At 38.7% G+C, this 18,141-nt stretch overlaps 2 protein-coding genes across 2 annotated transcripts; one reads left to right on the top strand and one right to left on the bottom strand.

The window, feature by feature from the left end:
- Positions 1 to 1,046: 1,046 nt before the first annotated feature.
- LOC104928488 (zinc finger protein 850) lies at positions 1,047 to 9,690 on the bottom strand. The gene is made up of 6 exons (XM_027273252.1): positions 9,388 to 9,690; positions 8,292 to 9,267; positions 6,248 to 6,441; positions 5,159 to 6,137; positions 2,548 to 2,726; positions 1,047 to 2,457 (listed from the first exon to the last, which is right to left on the bottom strand). The coding sequence occupies exons 1-6, from the start codon at positions 9,557 to 9,559 to the stop codon at positions 1,451 to 1,453; spliced, it is 3,507 nt and encodes a 1,168-aa protein (XP_027129053.1). The 5' UTR covers positions 9,560 to 9,690; the 3' UTR covers positions 1,047 to 1,450.
- A 2,379-nt stretch (positions 9,691 to 12,069) lies between these two features.
- cenatac (centrosomal AT-AC splicing factor) lies at positions 12,070 to 17,163 on the top strand. Its single transcript, XM_010742780.3, has 11 exons — positions 12,070 to 12,407; positions 13,195 to 13,361; positions 13,624 to 13,722; positions 13,813 to 13,879; positions 14,270 to 14,332; positions 14,728 to 14,795; positions 14,917 to 15,031; positions 15,138 to 15,168; positions 15,506 to 15,607; positions 15,758 to 15,890; positions 16,242 to 17,163. Exons 1-11 carry the CDS (start codon positions 12,291 to 12,293, stop codon positions 16,360 to 16,362), a joined length of 1,083 nt encoding a protein of 360 aa, XP_010741082.3. The 5' UTR covers positions 12,070 to 12,290; the 3' UTR covers positions 16,363 to 17,163.
- Positions 17,164 to 18,141: the final 978 nt, after the last annotated feature.

The following is an 18,141-nucleotide window of genomic DNA, read 5'->3' as shown; positions in this document are numbered from 1 at the left end:
ATACTATATTATCTAGGGCTGCCTTACCTCCCTAAAACGTGGTTCTTAACCTTCGGTTCGATCGAAACCCGGGGTTCGGTGAGTCGGTCTCAGGGGTTCAGTGGAGCCTCCGCCCTGGAAATGGCATTTTTTATACCATTTGCCTTACAACATATCTTGTGGAGCCAATCGCTTTTCGAGGATGCTGACATTAAAACTAAGAAAAGGAACAGACTTTGCCCTGTGACTGAAAATGACCATGCATGAGGCTGGCACTTGCCAAGGTGAAGCCACGCATATCTGAACTGGTCTCTCAAAGGCAACAGCAGAAGTCACACTGAGGTAAGTTGTTGTGAGTTCATGCACTGTGTTGGTTTTGTTATTTGAACAAGGTGATGTTAATGCACGGTTCATTTTGTGCACCAGTAAAAAAATCATATTTTATTTTTTACTAAAGAAGGGTTCGGTGAATGAGCATATGAAACTGGTGGGGTTCGGTACCTCCAACAAGATTAAGAACCACTGCCCTAAACACATCAGACAATGTAAAGCCTCCACAGAGACGGATAACAATGTCGAACCACTCAGGGTTTCCACAGGTTTCATAGTTACTATTCCGAGGCGTAAAGACGAGCCAGAGAGGAGAGCTTCATCAGCATTGAAGTGTCATCCTGTCATGACAAGTGTATTGATAAATCCTCCATTCTTCTTGACCAAGCTTCAGTAAAGCCTTCAACGTAAGACATCTTGGACACTGTGTGCTTTCTCTCCACTGACTGAACTGACCATTGATGAATAGAAATTCTCCACAACACCAATGACTCTAAAACAAAACATCAGACACACCTGTACATGTGTTCCTTTAAATAAGGAGTAAGACACACCGAAAGGTACAATAACAAACAAGAGATTTATAGAGAAATATTTTTAAACATGAACACCAGGATGCTCTGCTTTTCTACAGTACTTCTTGGAGTATACAGATCAATAAATTAATTGATCCCTTCTGTGTGCATTCATCAAAAATGAGTCCCATCTAAATCCATAAATAAAATACACAATGCTGGTACTTTGAAAATGAACATTTATTACGTTTTACAAATGCTCTTATCCACACAACAATCAGTCATCACCCACACACCATAAGTAAACCAGCCACTGTGCTCTGAGTGTAAAACAAACATATGGGAGATTATTATTGTTGTTTCTCAAAAAGTAGGATGTACTGTAATACAGCAGCTAAATCAAACTTTAAACTGAGGTATTGACATCTCATCTTTACGAAACTTACATTACATTTTATCACAGAAATGTAGCTTTTGCAAATGTGTATTTGATTCAGTAGGTGAACACGCTTCCCAGTGAGATTCAGCTCGATGGCATTTGTGTATATTGATCCTCAGGTCTTTTATAAAGTCTGAGTAAATCACAAAGAACTGAATCGTCTCCCACATATCTTGCGAACACAAGGCTAAATGCCTGAATGTGACTGTAAATGGACGGACAAATCTGACAGATCAAAGTAAGCTTCTCCACAGATGTTGCAAAGGTACGGCTTCTCAGCAGCGTGGGCTCTTCTCATGTGAAACTTTAACTGACCGGTCGTTCTGAAATCTTCCCCACATGTTTTGCAAGAGAACGGTTTCTCACCTGTGTGGATCCTGCTGTGGGCTTTCAAAGTCGAAAGGTCAAAGAATCTCTTCCCACAGGTTTTGCAAAGGCACGGCTTCTCACCCGTGTGAACTTGCATGTGCCTCTTCAAAGCCGGCTTGTTACCAAAAGACTTCTTGCAGGTTGCGCAAACAAACGGCTTCTCACCTGTGTGAGTTCTAACGTGGATCAACAAGGCACCGCTGCACCTGAAACCTTTCCCACATGTTGTGCATAAATATGGTTTCTCATCTGTGTGGATTCTTATATGAATGTTTAATGTCGACAGCTGGCTGAACGTCTTTCCACATATTTTGCACATAAACGGCTTCTCGCCCGTGTGACTTCTCAGGTGTGTCTGCAATCCTGACTTACTCTGATATTCCTTTCCACAAATGTCACATCTGAAAGACTTTCTGCGACTTAGACATTTGTCACGACTCCTCTTTGCTCCTGGCTCTGCATCTCCTCCTTCCTGATCTTTGCCCTGAGCTACATGAAAGTTGCTGAAGAGGAGCTGGTGGTCACTATTTGGTTGTAACATTGGAAAACTGACATAATCAGATTCATCTCTTGATTGAAAATCTGTTTCTGCTTCACTTTGGCTTCTGTCAGGAATAAAATCTTTAATTCCCTCACAAGTAGGAGTCACCATAAGAGTTTCTTCCTCTTGTTTCAGTAGAAGCTGTTCTCCTTCCTGACCGGTGCAGACTTCTTCATTTTCCTCTTTCATCTGTGGAGGCTCTGGGTCCCCTTGGTCCAGACTGGAGCTCCTCTCCTGGTCAGTGAGATCCTCCTCCACATGTTGCTGTGGGAGCTCTGGAGAAACCGAGAAAAGAAAACCAGACATCTGAGCAAATAAATACCGAAAATATTTAAACTGGTAGTTATTTAAACGAACATCAAGGTTTTGCACACCTGTGCTGAGTAACTTTACTTCAGGTTTCCAGACCACATCCAGCAGTCTGCGCTGACGGTCGATCTCTTCTTCGTACTCGACGATAGTTTTTATAAAAACTCCGAGTATTTCCTGAGCTGCAGCGCTCAGTCTGTCGTTTACAAACTTTCTTAAACGCTCAGCTGAAGACATTGTCTTATTTTATGTGTCTGAGCTTCACTGTGCTCTGCACACGCCTGGTTTGTTTACTTCTCTTGTTCTCTTCTTCTTTTAAGGTTTAACGTCAGCTTGCATGCTGACCCCACTGATGCCTTAGCGCCCTCTTCTGGTAGTAGTGAACTCCTGCAGTGTCAGGTAAATGTCACAGTTTGTCTTCTTAGATAGATAGATAGATAGATAGATAGATAGATAGATAGATATACTTTATTTATCCCAAGCTGGGAAATTATAGGGCAGCAGCAGCATTACACAAAGTGACAAGTGACAACAAAAAATGAAAATATACTATAAAGCAAACTATACATAATAAAATATAAAAAAAAGCAATAGTAAATACGATTGTATATTATTAAAATATATTGCACAGAGGTATATACAGCAAATTGGCAGTGTTGATATGTACAAAGTAGGGAGAAATGTGAGGTGACTGTAGATTGTAGATTATGACTTAGCTTTTGTTATACAGTGTGATGGCATGTGGCAGGAAAGATTTCCTGTATCTGTCCCTTCTTCACTTTATCCACATTTCTTCAAACTGTTTTCTTCTTTATTATCATTCTTCCACGCAGGTTTGTTGGCTCCTAACTACTCCCACATACTTTGTCCCACAGAAACCATTCAAATATCACTACGTTCAGCTCATTCAGCACATTATGGCGAGTGTTTTACCAGTCCATACCTTTTAAAATATTCAGCTTTTTCCACCAAAGAAATGTTACATTGAAATAAATAGAATAAACTTCAAACCCGCAACACTTTCATCATATACATATTTTCAGCTACAGACTTCATTCAAACTTCAAACTTTGTTACAATACTCTGCTTGTTTCAACATTTCATACTTTATTACACTCTTCTATTGTTTTTCAGCTCATTTCACAGTTTTTGCATCTGCCATTTCAGCAGAAGGCATCCACAGTGTTCTGGTTTCTATCTGTTACATACTTTTAAAGCTAATCTGACAGGTTCTTCTAGTCTAGCCTAGCTCGTTGTCCCTGTTGTTTTTGACCTACCGTGTACTGTAATCACCTTATTGCCCATTGTTTTTTTCAAAAATCTTTTGATTTGTTTTATTTGAGGTGTTCAAGATTTACATGTAATCAGTGTTGTGTACAACATATAATATAATTATTTAATATGAAGCAGCTCCACTGGTCAAGCCATCAAACGATATCAAATCACACTTTGACTTAACCTCGAGCTGATGAGCTGCAACATCAAAACACCTCTTGCATGTTTTATTTCTTGCTTTAACTCCAAATTTACCAAGAGTGTTTCAGCCACACAAGGATTATGGGTTGTATCACAGTCAGAAAAAAATCTAATATAGGTGAGTAATAACAGTTGATTTGGAAAACTTCAATCTTCACTTTGGTGAATAAAGAATAAACTTAATGAGGCTCAGCTGTCCTTACTTGAATAGAGGTTTATTACAACCCACATCATGATACAGCATGAAAACATGAGACAGTAAAATACCAAAAACTGTAACATTTCATTCACTCAGTTTTATACAGACTTTTCCTTAACATAGAGAATCATGTATGGCAATAAATTCCATTTTCATTGCAATTTACAGCAAACATACATTAGAATTAACCAATAACTACAGTAAACATGTTAAAGCTGACCTATAAGCTAAATCTGCATTTAAATTAAACCTGTGCAAAGAAATTTGACATGTGCTAAGATCTTTACAAATAGAAAACTATATAAAAAGTAATATATATATATGGCTAGGGCTGCCTTACTCCCTAAACACATCAGACAATGTAAAGCCTCTACAGAGACGGATAACAATGTCGAACCACTCAGGGTTTCCACAGGTTTCATAGTTACTATTCCGAGGCGTAAAGACGAGCCAGAGAGGAGAGCTTCATCAGCATTGAAGTGTCATCCTGTCATGACAAGTGTATTGATAAATCCTCCATTCTTCTTGACCAAGCTTCAGTAAAGCCTTCAACGTAAGACATCTTGGACTCCTGTGTGCTTTCTCTCCACTGACTGAACTGACCATTGATGAATAGAAATTCTCCACAACACCAATGACTCTAAAACTTTTCCTTAACATAGAGAATCATGTATAATCACAACATTAAATATTACATTAGTGTGAAGTACCCTGAAGCTCCCTCTCAGATTAGCTAACATGTCAAAATGAAATATTCCTTCACAACAACACATTTTTGTAAACAATACCCCATCCAGTGTATACAGGACAGTATAAAAATACAGTGTTAAAATACCCCATCCATTAAAAATGTTTGTAAACATGTGAAAGTAGCCTTTAAAAAAAGGCAATTTAATTACAAAATCAGAAAGTGGTCACATGCAGTGGTTCCTGCCAGTGTTACTAAAGTATTCAGCATTTTTATAGCGACTAGCTGAGGTGACGCCATGTTATTGTTTTACAAGGTTTTGCAGTGCTGTGGCTCCTTATCAGGGTGGAATTTTCTCATGTGGACCATCAAGCCACTGTTACATCGGAAAGCATTTCCACATGTTTTACAGACGTACGGCTTCTCGCCTGTGTGGATTCTCATATGCCTTATCAAGACGTTACTGAATCTGAAACTTTTCCCACATATTGTGCATGAATACGGCTTCTCACCTGTATGTACTCTGATATGAATTCTTAATGCTGATGCCAGACAGAAACCTTTCCCACATGTTGTGCAAATAAACGGCTTCTCACCAGAGTGGGTTGCCATGTGCCTTTTCAGAACTGGATTGTTGCTAAAAGATTTGTTGCAGGTTGTGCAAACGAATGGCCTCTCACCTGTGTGAGTTCTAGTGTGGATCACCAAGGCTTCACCACATTTGAAACCTTTGTCACAGGTGTTGCATATAAACGGCTTCTCACCCGTGTGACTTCTCATGTGTTTCTCCAGTCTTGAATTTTTATCAAATTCTTTTCCACAAATGTCACATTTGAAAGACTTTTTGGGACCCTGACATTTGTCACGACTCCTCTTTGCTTCTGGCTCTGCATCTAGCTTTCCTCCTTCCTGATCTTGGCCCTGAGCTACATGAGAGTTGTTGAAGAGGAGCTGGTGGTCTTCGAAAAACTTTCTGGGACTCCGATGTTTGTTTGGAAAATTGACATAATCGGATTCATCTCTTGATTGAAAATCTGTTTCTGCTTCACTTTGGCTTTTGTCAGGAATAAAATCTTTAATTCCCTCACAAGCAGGAGTCACCATAAGAGTTTCTTCCTCCTGTTTCAGTACAAGCTGTTCTCCTTCCTGCCCGGTGCAGACTTCCTCATTTTCCTCTTTGATCTGTGGAGGCTCTGGGTCCCCTTGGTCCAGACTGGAGCTCCTCTCCTTGTCATAGAGCTGCTGGTCAATGAGATCCTCCTCTTTAGTGCAGACATGTTGCTGTTGGAGCTCTGGAGAAACCGAGAAAAGAAAACCAGACATCTGAGCAAATAAATACCGAAAATATTTAAACCACATTCCTCTGGCTAGTTATTTAAACGAACATAAAGGTTTGGCACACCTGTGCTGAGTAACTTTCTGACAACCAGCAGTCTGCGCTGACGGTCGAGCTCTTCTTCGTACTCGACGATAGTTTTTGTAAAAACTCCGAATATTTCCTGGGCAGCAGTACTCAGTCTGTCGCTGATAAACTTTCTCAAATGCTCAACTGAAGACATTGTTATTTTCATGTATTTATCTATGTTACAATGTGGTCTTTAGGCGTACCCCGCTTACTCCGCGTACTCTATACTTCTGTTCACCTGTCTTCCTCTCTTCCGCATATTTACCTGTAGCTCGCGTCACTATTGTTGCCTCATTGCTCCTTTGATGCTCCTGCTTTGTGGGAATGTGCTTTGTCCACTCCCATAAGTTTCGCTGTGCTCCCCTGTGCTGGTATAATGCTTCATTATACATCAAACTCTTTCTTTTTATTTTATTTGTTTATGATCATATAGTTATCACACTATTGCTGTCAAGTAAATGTAGTGCACAAAAAAAACCTTTGAAAGCCTTCGAAACGATATCAAAACACACTTTAGGTTAACCATTCGTTGATATAAATGTTAAATATAAATATAAATATAAATGTTAAAATGTAAAATCTAAATGCTAAATCTAAATCTAAATGCTAAATCTAAATCTGAATGTTAAATCTAAATCTAAATGTTAAATATAAATGTTAAATATAAGTTCACAAATATTGTTCTAAATGTGCAAAAAAGTGACTCTCCAAAATTCAAACCAGTTTTTTAAACATTGTTTTTAGCTAAATGTGACAAAATGTTGCTGTTATTTTCAGAGGCGCTTTACAAACGGCACCCCATAGTGAGAGGCCATATTCATGCACAATATGTGGGAAAGATTTCAGATTCAATAATGTCTTGATAAAAACATGCGGAAATGCTTGGTGGCGTCACCTCAGCCAGTCGCTATAAAAATGCTGAATACTTTAGTAACACTGACAGGGACCATTGCTTATGACACATTCTCATTTTCTAATTAAATTGCCTCTTTTTTCATTTGTTTACAAAGATTTTTAATGGATTTAACACTGTATTTGTATACTGTCCTGTATACACTGGATCGTGTATTGTTTACACAAATGTATTGCTGTGTAAGAATATTTCATTTTGACATGCCAGCTAATCTGAGAGGGCTCTTCAGTGTACTTCACATTATTCACACTAATGTAATATTTAATGTTGTGATTATACGTGATTCTCTATGTCAAGGAAAAGTCTGTGGGCTGGGGTGGGCGGTGGTATTTGGGTGGAGGGTTGGGAGTGGATGGATGGGTGGGTGTTGTAGTTTTATTGTGTGAAGCACTTTGTGTTGTTACATGTTTCGTATGAAAAGTGCTAAACAAATAAAGTTTGTTTGATTGACTGATTAAGCTGCAACGTCAAAACACCTTGAGTTTGATTTTACCTGTGCGAGTATTACACTGAATCTCTGACAAGTTAGTGTTAGATACATTGTGTCTTTTATTTCTTGCTTCAACTCCAGATTTACCATGAGTGTTTCAACCACACAGGGATTATATCACAGTTTACTCACCTCATATAGGTGAGTAAAAGTGGTAATAACAGTTGATTTGGAAAATTTTTGATCTTCACTTTGGTGAATAAAACTAAATGAGACTCAGTTCTTTTTACTTGAATAAAGGTTTATTACGACACAAGTCAGAGAAGATCTTGGTACAGCATGAAAACATGGACACAATAAAATACCAAAAACTTATAACATTACATTCACTCAGTTTTTTACAGTCGGTCCCTTGTCGTATAGAATCACATATAATCAAAACATTAGACATTACATTAGTAATAGAGGCTTCTCAGATTAACTAGCATGTCAATGCAGAAATTAAACATGCCTTCACAGCAATATATTTTGACTACAACAGTGTGAAAATATGCCCATGCATTGAAAATATTTGTAAACATATGAAAGTAATCTCTTACAAATTAGAAAAGTACTAATGCGTATTGGCCCCTGCCAGTGTTTCTGAATCCATGATGTGTGCACAACATTTCTGTAGCCAGTTATTTTATTTGTTTTACACGGTTTGTGGCTTCTCAGGGGTGTGGACTCTCCTCATGTGGACCAACAAGCCACTGCTACAACTGAAATAACTCCCACATGTTTTACAGAGGTACGGCTTCTCGCCTGTGTGGGTTCTCATGTGGACCTTCAAGACACTACTGAGCCTGAAATCTTTCCCACATGTTTGGCATGAATATGGCTTCTCGCCTGTATGTATCCTCACATGAGCGTTCAATTCCGACGTCCGACAGAATCTTTTCCCGCACGTTCTGCAAATGAACTGCTTCTCGCCCGTGTGGATATCCATGTGCCTTTTTAACGGTGGCAAGGCGCAGAACCTTTTCCCGCAGGTCTTGCAAAGGTACGGCTTCTCTCCTGTGTGTGTTCTCGTGTGGGCCTTCAGGGCAGTACAACGTGTGAAATTCTTCCCGCATGTTTTACATGAATATGGTTTCTCCCCTGTGTGGATTCGTACATGAGTTTTCAGTACCGACATGTAACCGAATCCTTGCCCGCAGAACTTGCAAACGTACGGCTTCTCGCCTGTGTGGACACGCAGGTGTCTCTGCAATTTTGACTTAAAGCTAAAGGCTTTCCCACAGATGTCACACTTCAAAGACTCTTTACCCGTATGAATATTATGTTCAGCCTCTGACCGTCTTTTCTTTGGTCCTTGCTCTGCAGCTATACTTGATCCCGAGTCTTCATGTTTGTCTCCTGTCTGATCTTGGCTTTCAGAAACATGAAAAACCTGGTGGTCACTGTTTGGTTCTGCTTCACTGTGCTCACTTCCCTCATAAGTAGGAGTCAACATAAAGGTGTCATCCTCCTGCTTCAGTACAGGCTGCTCTTCTTCCTCATCGGTGCAGTCTTCCTCTTTCATCTGTGGAGGTTCTGGGTCTTCTTCGTCCAAGCTGAAGCTCCTCTCCTCGTCACAGAGCTGCTGGACAGTGAGAACATCCTCTTTAGTACAGACATCTTCCTGTGGGAGCTCTGGGGGAGACAGAAACAAGAAATATGATGGTAAAGATGTATACATTTATATAACTGTTACTGTATACAGTACAAACCGACTGAGTCTGCTCTGTGGTTTTAAAATAATGCCATATACACCTATCCTGTGTAACTTTATTTCAGGTTTCCAAACCACGTCCAGCAGTCTGCGCTGACGGCTGATCTCTTCTTCATACTCGACCACAGTCATTTCAAAAACTCTGAATATTTCTTGGGCAGCAGCAGTTAGTCTGTCATTGACAAACTCTCTCAAATACTCAAATGAAGTCATTGTTGTTTGATTAAAGATTAAATGATGAGCTGTCCTGTAATATCGTCTAACACCTCATTCAATGCAGCTAACGCTGCTAGTGCCTATTGTTTACTTCCGCTGGGTGTTACGTTGCTATGGTCCGACAGTGAAAGTGCGGGAGCTTTTCGTTCCGCTTTCAATATGACTACTATTACTACTACTACTACTACTACTACTGCTACTACAAATACAAATACTACTACTGCTACTACTACTACTACTAGAACTACTACTACTACTACTACTACTACTACTACTACAAATACTACTACTACTGCTACTGCTGCTGCTAATACTACTACTACTACTACTACTACTACTACTACTACTACAAATACTACTACTACTGCTACTACTACAACTCCTACTACTACTACTACTACTACTGCTGCTGCTCTAATACTACTACTACCTACTATACTACTTCTGCTGCTGAATACTACTACTTCTACTATGCTGCTGCTGATGCTGCTGCTTATACTACTATACAAATACTACTACTGCTCCTAGAACTACTCGACTACTATTCTACTACTACTAATAATAGTAATAACAAAAGTCATTCTTGTTACACTTTGTTTTAAATTATATAATATATATATATTATATTGTATATTGTTGTGTTTTGTTTATATTATATGTTATATTTTGTGTCTTTATTTTGTATTTCTATGTTGTATTGTTGTTTACCTATAAAATGTCTTTTATTTTTAGCTTATTTTTATTTTTATTATGTGTAGTGCTGTTTACACTGTGGTCTCTTATTGCTGAGCTGACTGGTTCCTTCTTGTCCAACAATTTCCCCCTGCATTAACATACACATGGAAAAACCTGAAACTTCAAACGTATAATAATAACCACTTTAGGTTTGTTTTATTCATTTATGAGGTCAGTCATTTACGTCTGTACAGTACAGGCTCTAATTATGTGGATCAAGTCATCACAGTGCTCTCCAGTGTTGCACAATTACACTGCTTCTCACTTGCATGAATTCTTATGTGCTTTTTCAGGTCCGTCATTCCACAGTATCTTTTACCACAGGTGCTGCAGTTATACAGCTTTTCACCTGTGTGAGTTCTAGGTGGACTTTCATGTCACTATTAATTCAAAAATTCTTGCCGCACGTTTCACATGAATAAGACCTTACACCTGTGTGGATCATTATATGCCTCCTCAATATCGATATGTCACTAAAACTATTCCCACAGTTTTTGCATAAATATGGCTTCTCACCTGTGTGAATTCTCAGGTGTCTATCCAATTTAGACTTATCCTTAAAATCTTTACCACAAGTGCCACATTTGAAAAACTTTTTAATCAGTGTTCAGGTGAATCTTACATACAGTGTCACTGTGACATTTTGTTTTTGACGTTAATCCCCAATCTCCACGCTTGTCTTCTTTGTTATCTTGGCTGTCAGCTTCATGAGAGCTGTAATAGAGGAACTGGTGGTCACTGTTCGGTTCTGGTACCACAGAGCTTTTAAATATGTTGACAATTTGTTCATTCTCAGTTGCACTCTGAGTTAAGTTGTGATTTAAACAGTCTGATCTTCACTGTGCTCACTTTCCTCATAGGTAAAAAACAATTAGTGTGATGATAGAAAAAATAGAGCAAATGCATACACGTTCCCAGAAATCCTTTGTTTGTTCTTTGACCAGGCTGGTGCAATATCCAGATGGCATAACTTTAATGATGCCTATGCCTATATGATCAAAGATTTTTTCATATGTGAGCAATATGGTTGGCTCACTGCTTCAATTGGCTAATTAAAAAAATACAGTAAGCGGGGTGGCTCAGCAGGACTTTTACTCATTTATATTGGCTGCCACATTTGTAAAAACAGGTTTGCATTAAACCAATAAATGTTTGAATTATTTAAAATGTATTAAATCCATCCTTATCATAAAGAAATATTAATAGCAACCCAATTCACCCTTGAAATAAGGAAGGCATTGTCTGGGGGTGTCATATAGGTATTATGATACTCACATCACACACTTTATTGAAGCTACTGTTGTTTATGCTCCCACTCACGCCTACAGGTGTTTCGGTTAAACGAGCGACCATGTTAACTGGGGACCGTTTGCCAAGGCCGTGGCAATCCGTGGTTGTCTTAAGTCATAGTACACACGGTAAACTCCATACCTGCTATACATTAACGCCTTACATTTAAGTACAGCCTCACATAGATGAAGACATTGTTGCTTACATCTGGAGTTATGATATTAATCCACGGTTATGTCGCCTGTTGACGGGTATTATTCTTCTTCGTGGTGTTTTTGTCAGTTTGCACCGAAGATGACCCATCACAGCCACGGACTGGTGTGAATTCGGCACTCAAATCAAAGCCATTTACAACAATACATTAACTTTAATTAACTACAGTAATAATCCTCCTAATTACATGTAAATTAACTCTAACATTTCCATTCAAACAGTCTAACTGGTTGTTCCTTGAATGCAGCGGGACCGTTTGCTCCTAGCCTGTGTGTTTCCATGGTGATACATATCGAGACGGCACTGCTTCCTGTAGCAGCTTTCCCCCCGCTAGCTTGTGTTTGACTTGTCTGTTTACCCTGCGGTTGTATTTGTAGATGCATTAAGAAAAAAAATGAACCCAACGAGGATTGAAATGTTTGTTTTTTAGCGCAAATCCTGCGTCAACCCAGCTGTAGCACATGTGTTGGTTGTTAAACACGCTGTCTAAATGGGTGCGTATTACTGCGCCATATGCAGGCAGACAACATTCACCGGGAAAGGACACATCTTCGGGAAAAATCACCAAAGCAGACTTCGAGTGGCTCTTCTCAAATTCTTAGAAAAGGTAAGAAGGGTAACGTCAACTCATTAGCTCGCTGATGTTTTATATTTTTAAGTATTTGCTGATCAGATTTTCTTACAGCCCACTGGCCCCGATGCTAAAGTTAGCTGCAAATCATCGTCGTCGTCGTCGTAATCGACATTTTCATGTTACTGACCGTTTTAAGTGACACTGTTTTTTGTTTTGTGTTTTATAACTTGTGCTATGCGATGTTTTAGGCCCAGCAAAAATGTGTTAAGTCAACGTTTAAAGTCTACAACACAACCACTAGGGGGCGCATCAAGGACGGTGAAATAAAAAGTGGCATAATGTAAACAGTCAACAAGTATTGTAAATGGACAGGGTATGACTTAGAGAGAGTCGCGATATTAGATGAGATCGATATCCGATTGTATGAGATATCGATATATAGATATAAGATGTGTGTTGTGTGTGTGTGGGGGTGTGGTGTGTGTCTGTATGTGTATGTGGTATACTATATATGTAGTATATATATACATACCACACACCACACACACACAACACATACATATATATATATTATATATGTATATTATATGTATGTGTGTGGGTGTATATATGTATATATGTATGTATGTTATATATATATATGTATCTATTATGTGTATGAGACTGAATTTGTTTGACTTTATTAATTCAGTTACATCAGTAATTCAACAACGCCTCAAACTACAGCCTTCAAAATAACCTAAACAACATTTTAGCCTACACAAAGGTTTAAAGTGTAACTTTTATGTTTCCTGTGTTTGTTTCTTCCACTGTTTCCTAGGTGAAGGAAGCTCGCCGAACACTAAAAAAACCCCAAGTAGAAAAGTATGATTGTACTCAGCACAGACAAACGTTCTGGTGCTACTGCTGTGGGCTTGAAGTGGAAAGAAATGTTACGGACGGCAACATGACAGTGCTGTACGGAGGCTTATTAGAACACATGGCCACGTGAGTTTTGTTTAATTAACTTATTCTTATTTAGCTTATTTAGTTTTCACCGATTCTCCACTTCACTGAAGTCTGTCCTATGTTCTGCATTAGGGAAAAAAAACCTAACAATATTTTGTGCTTATACCACAATTTACTAACTGTAATTAACTATATACTTCTCCAGTGTCCATGGGCTTGACAAACACCTTATACTCACATGTTTCTAAGTATTATTTGTGATCATCTTTTTTTGACATTTTTAAAATTGATCTGATTTCAGCCCAGAACACAGGAAGAATACTCACAAATTCTGGTGGGAAAATAAGGCTGATCCCAAGTTTAAAGACAAGGTCATCATCCCAGAGGAGGAAACTGAAAGGTAAGCTGAGTGAGCCAAAAGTCTGTATGAATAACGCTTGTTTGGAAAGTGAAAAATGCTCTGCAAGGATCATTATTTGTTTTTGTTTAGGTTCAAAGCTGAGGTGGCAAAAGCGTTGGAGTCATTTGTGGAGAAGGAGGATGAATTCATAAAAGAGGTAATACAAAAATCCTGGTGTTGCCATCTTAGCCATGTGTATAATATTACCATTTGTAGAGTGCAGCTGGAGGGCTAATGGCATTAGTTTTGGGCATACGCCAAAGCATTAGACAGACCTGATGATAACAATATGAAAAGCAAGAGAATCACCATCAGTGTACCATGAATGTGTGTACCAAATTTCAGAGCAATCCATCCTTTAGTTGTATTTTAAGTATTTCAGTCAGAACCAAACCACTGTAGTAGGCCGACCTGGACAGAATGCTTGTAGAATGGTTAAAAGTGCCCTAAGGAATGTTATTTTAACCAGATTTGTAGTCTGCTGCTGATAATCTGTTGTGTAATCTATTTGTTTCTTTTCTTTTCTTCTTTTTTTTCATGGCTGCAGCAAGCTGATAACATTCGGGCCCAAGAGAAGAATCGCCAAGAGGTCCTTCAGTCTCTTTTAGAGGTTTGTTTTCCAGGGATGCAGTGGCAGTATCCATCACTGTGGCCTCGACTAATGTTTTTTTTCTTTTCATGATATTGATTTACCTGTAAGAAAGGGAAAACCACCGTACTCCAGCTAAATTATTTTAACTGCCAACATCGCAAACTATTCCTGTTTAACTTTAAAAATGTGGCTAGGCTGGGGACAAAGTCATTTTCCTGCATCATATTACAGTCAAAATGACAAAAAGCCGCAAACTGAGAATTGATTTAAAGTTGAAAGGGAAAAACAATGACCTGAAAAGAGAGAGGTTTATGTCACCATTTGGGGCAAAGTAGTGTGTGCTGAGATGAACCATGATAAGTGTTCAGACTTCCTCTATGAACCACTGTTGGCTTTTCCTGAATCAATATCAGCGTGACGCAGAGCTGGAGTTGTTCAATGGACCCAACGGCACAGACATGTCTGCAGAGGATGCTGTCAGGTAAGATTGTATCTACCCTACAACATTTTATCCTTTGTGCATTTCATCATCAATATCATATGAAACTGAATCAATAAATTAATTTGTTGCTTTGGGGCCCGTCTTGTCGTCATGGGAACAGCTCTCAATTTCCACCTCAAGGATCAGAACAGCTGACGGGGAGCGGCTTTGTCAACTCAATGGTCAAGGTTCCACGGGCTGCAGCAGGGCAAGGCCTGACTTTCATAGGTTATCAGGTAGATGGACAGCCCTCACTGATTAAGTGTTCAAGTTTTTTACACTTAATTAATAATTTAAATGATTAATTTGCCTCTTTTGATCTATTGTTTATTTCTGTAACAGGATTCCTCAAACAGTGGAAATGTTCATACAGGTACAGTTACATATAAATATGTGTAATGGTTAAGTACCTGCTATACTTAAACATGCTCATTTCACAGAAGTTTACCTAAACCTAATATTCACATTACACATTATTACACATTATATCACATTATATCTTAAACATGCTCCTCAAAAAAGAAACAGCAGTTGTATTGTTAGTCGTATTTATACTAACCAACAAATATTCCTTCAACATTTCCATTTCCTATTGTGTTGCTTGTGTTGACTTTGCAGTAATCCAGCCTGTGTTTTGTTGTAAGTTTTGCTCAGTTTACCTCTTGTGTGTAATGGATGAAGCGTGAGCATGTATCTTCTGTGTGCTATAGGTGCTGTCCCTCCTTGGCTCCAGGACGATCCTCTGGAGGGGACCTCCGGAGCTGCAGCACATCCAGAGATTGGCCCATCGCTCCAAGACTTCCTCAAACAGAGTAAGTACACACCTTTTTTAATCATAGATAGAATAGAATATCAACATATTTGTCTTTGATCTTAATCTTCATGTACATTTATGATTTATTTATTTAACAACTATATATATAATAGTATAATTTAAAATGGCTGCATTTGTGTTTTGACAGAGGAGCAAGAAAAGCTGAGGAAGCTTCCACCGAACAGAGTGGGGGCCAACTTTGATCACAGCTCACATACGGACGCCAACTGGCTTCCTTCATTTGGCAGAGTGTGGAATAGTGGCCGACGCTGGCAGTCCAGGTACGTTCACAACACCCTCCGCTACACCTGGGGCTGACATGGAATTGTTTAAACCAAGAGACTTCTCACTCCGTCCCGTACATTTCACATACATACATTACAGGCCTTAACTTTTCAACTTTATTTTATTATCTATATAATATCCCAGTAGTATTTAGCACTTGCTAACTTAAGAAAGCTGGCACATAAATACTAACACTTTATATTTATATTATTTTCTTGTTACTGTGTTATGAGATGTCCTAATTGTGTTGTCCTTGGTCAGACATTTAAAAAAAATTATGTTTAATGTTCATCTCAGGAGACTAACTTATCTAGTCTCTTCATGTGAATGTGACTTTTTCTCAACAGGCACCAGTTCAGACAAGAGGAAGGGCAGAAGAACAGACAGAAAAGGAAGAAGGAGCACGGAACAGAGGGGTCAAAAAAAGCAAAAATGACTGAACAGCCGACAAATTCTGATGACACTTAAATGGTGACACTGAGTATGGTCTGTGAGGAGATGTATATAGTTTGCATGATGTAAATGAGTTTTTATAGTTTGTTTCTAAGGAGTTAACATGCACAGGATGACTAAACACTCTGGTAACACATCAACTGGTAAATTGGAACGTTGTTATATGTTGACATGTTAACATAACTGGGAGTTTACAGTAAAGATATTCACTTAGTATATTAAGCAGTGCCTATTGGATATATTTGTGTTAGGATGTTACCTGGCACTGTTGTATTAAAAAACTGCATGAACCAACTTCACAACACCTCAAAAGAAGACCCTGCTGCCAGTCAGAGATTGACAGCAAATTGGTGCACTCAACTGGTCACTTTACTTTTACAGCCCACATTCTTCCAGTAAGTTCAGGATTCTGATCAGCAGGTTACTGGTGAGACTGCAGCACTTTGAGATATGCAGAGAACATTCATTTTCATAGTGAGTAAACAGCAGGTGGCGCCAGACATTCAACTAACAAAGGCATCTATGGTGTGATATGGGCAGTTAGATACAATGTGGGAATAACCTGTACTGTATTATCCATTTCTAAGGATGTATGTCCTTATTTGTCCTTATGTGTAAAAAAAATCACTTAAGTGATGGAGTAATATATATTTTTTTGTTTTTTTGTGTTTTTTTAATTCTCAGTTTCTGACCTTTTAAAATTTTTGTTTGCAACCTCGAACAGTGATGCACATAATAAGTGCAGTTCTCACTGTTTCTAAGACTTGCACCAATAAACATGTCTCTCTTTTTTTGCAGTAAACATATACACCAAATGACAAGCTTTCATTTCCCTTTTCAGGGTGTGATGAATTACAGGAAAAAGGCTGAATATGCAAATGTTTTTGTTTTTTTTACAGATAAAATGTTACAATATCATTAGAAATGTAGTAAAATCCTGTATCTTTTGTGTCAACTGGGACAGGCATTTAGATTCAGTGCTCTCTAAAACATGAAAGTTCAACCTGTTTTCTAATCCTTGTTGTAGAAAGGAGGAAGTTGGTTGGTGGAAGTGTCTGAGTAAAGCATCTAACACATTTCTGCTCTTCAGAGGCAAAATTTAAATTAGTGAGTTAATAAATTAATGGGTAATGGTAATGGGACATCTCAAACAAATGGTGGAAGAACACAACCAGGAAATCTGTCACAACTCTGTTGGGTCCTTTAGTCTAAAAAAAAAAAAAGACTATCCACAATTAAAACTTGGCCACTAATGTTTTTCTAAATACATATATAATACAGAATAATTTTTATGATGCAGAATGCTAGTGTTTAAAATGATAGGGATAATCATAAGGGTTAATTCACTACAACATACGGTATTTATTGCAGCATAGCAGATGTGGTGAAAAGGGAGTTTTAGCAATTGCTATTACTGTGTGAAATATGCTGCAACTGTATTGTCAAAGAGGGAGCATCAGCATAGAGATGGATGAATGGTCAAAAAGCAGTAAATGCAACATGCTATATTCCAGCCCCTGAGCTTTCAGCAGGTCCTTTCATCTGCACAGGCCTCATCTCCACTGCAAAGCATAATCAGGCCCCAGTGTGATCTGGATAGATGGGCGTGGAGCTCAGTGCAGCTGCAAGGCAATATGGGTATACAACGTGTAGCTGATCTATTCTTAGTGCTGTGACAACATGGCTATGGCTGATTCAGTACAAAGGGGAAGAAAAGAAGGGGGTTACCATGTGTACATCTGGCTGTGAATTCAACCGTCCCGGCACAACGTAAATAACTTTACCACATGTCAT

This window comes from Larimichthys crocea, chromosome III (assembly GCF_000972845.2).
Source record: "Larimichthys crocea isolate SSNF chromosome III, L_crocea_2.0, whole genome shotgun sequence".
NCBI classification, from domain to species: domain Eukaryota; kingdom Metazoa; phylum Chordata; class Actinopteri; family Sciaenidae; genus Larimichthys; species Larimichthys crocea.
This window is presented reverse-complemented; position numbering and strand designations above follow the sequence as displayed.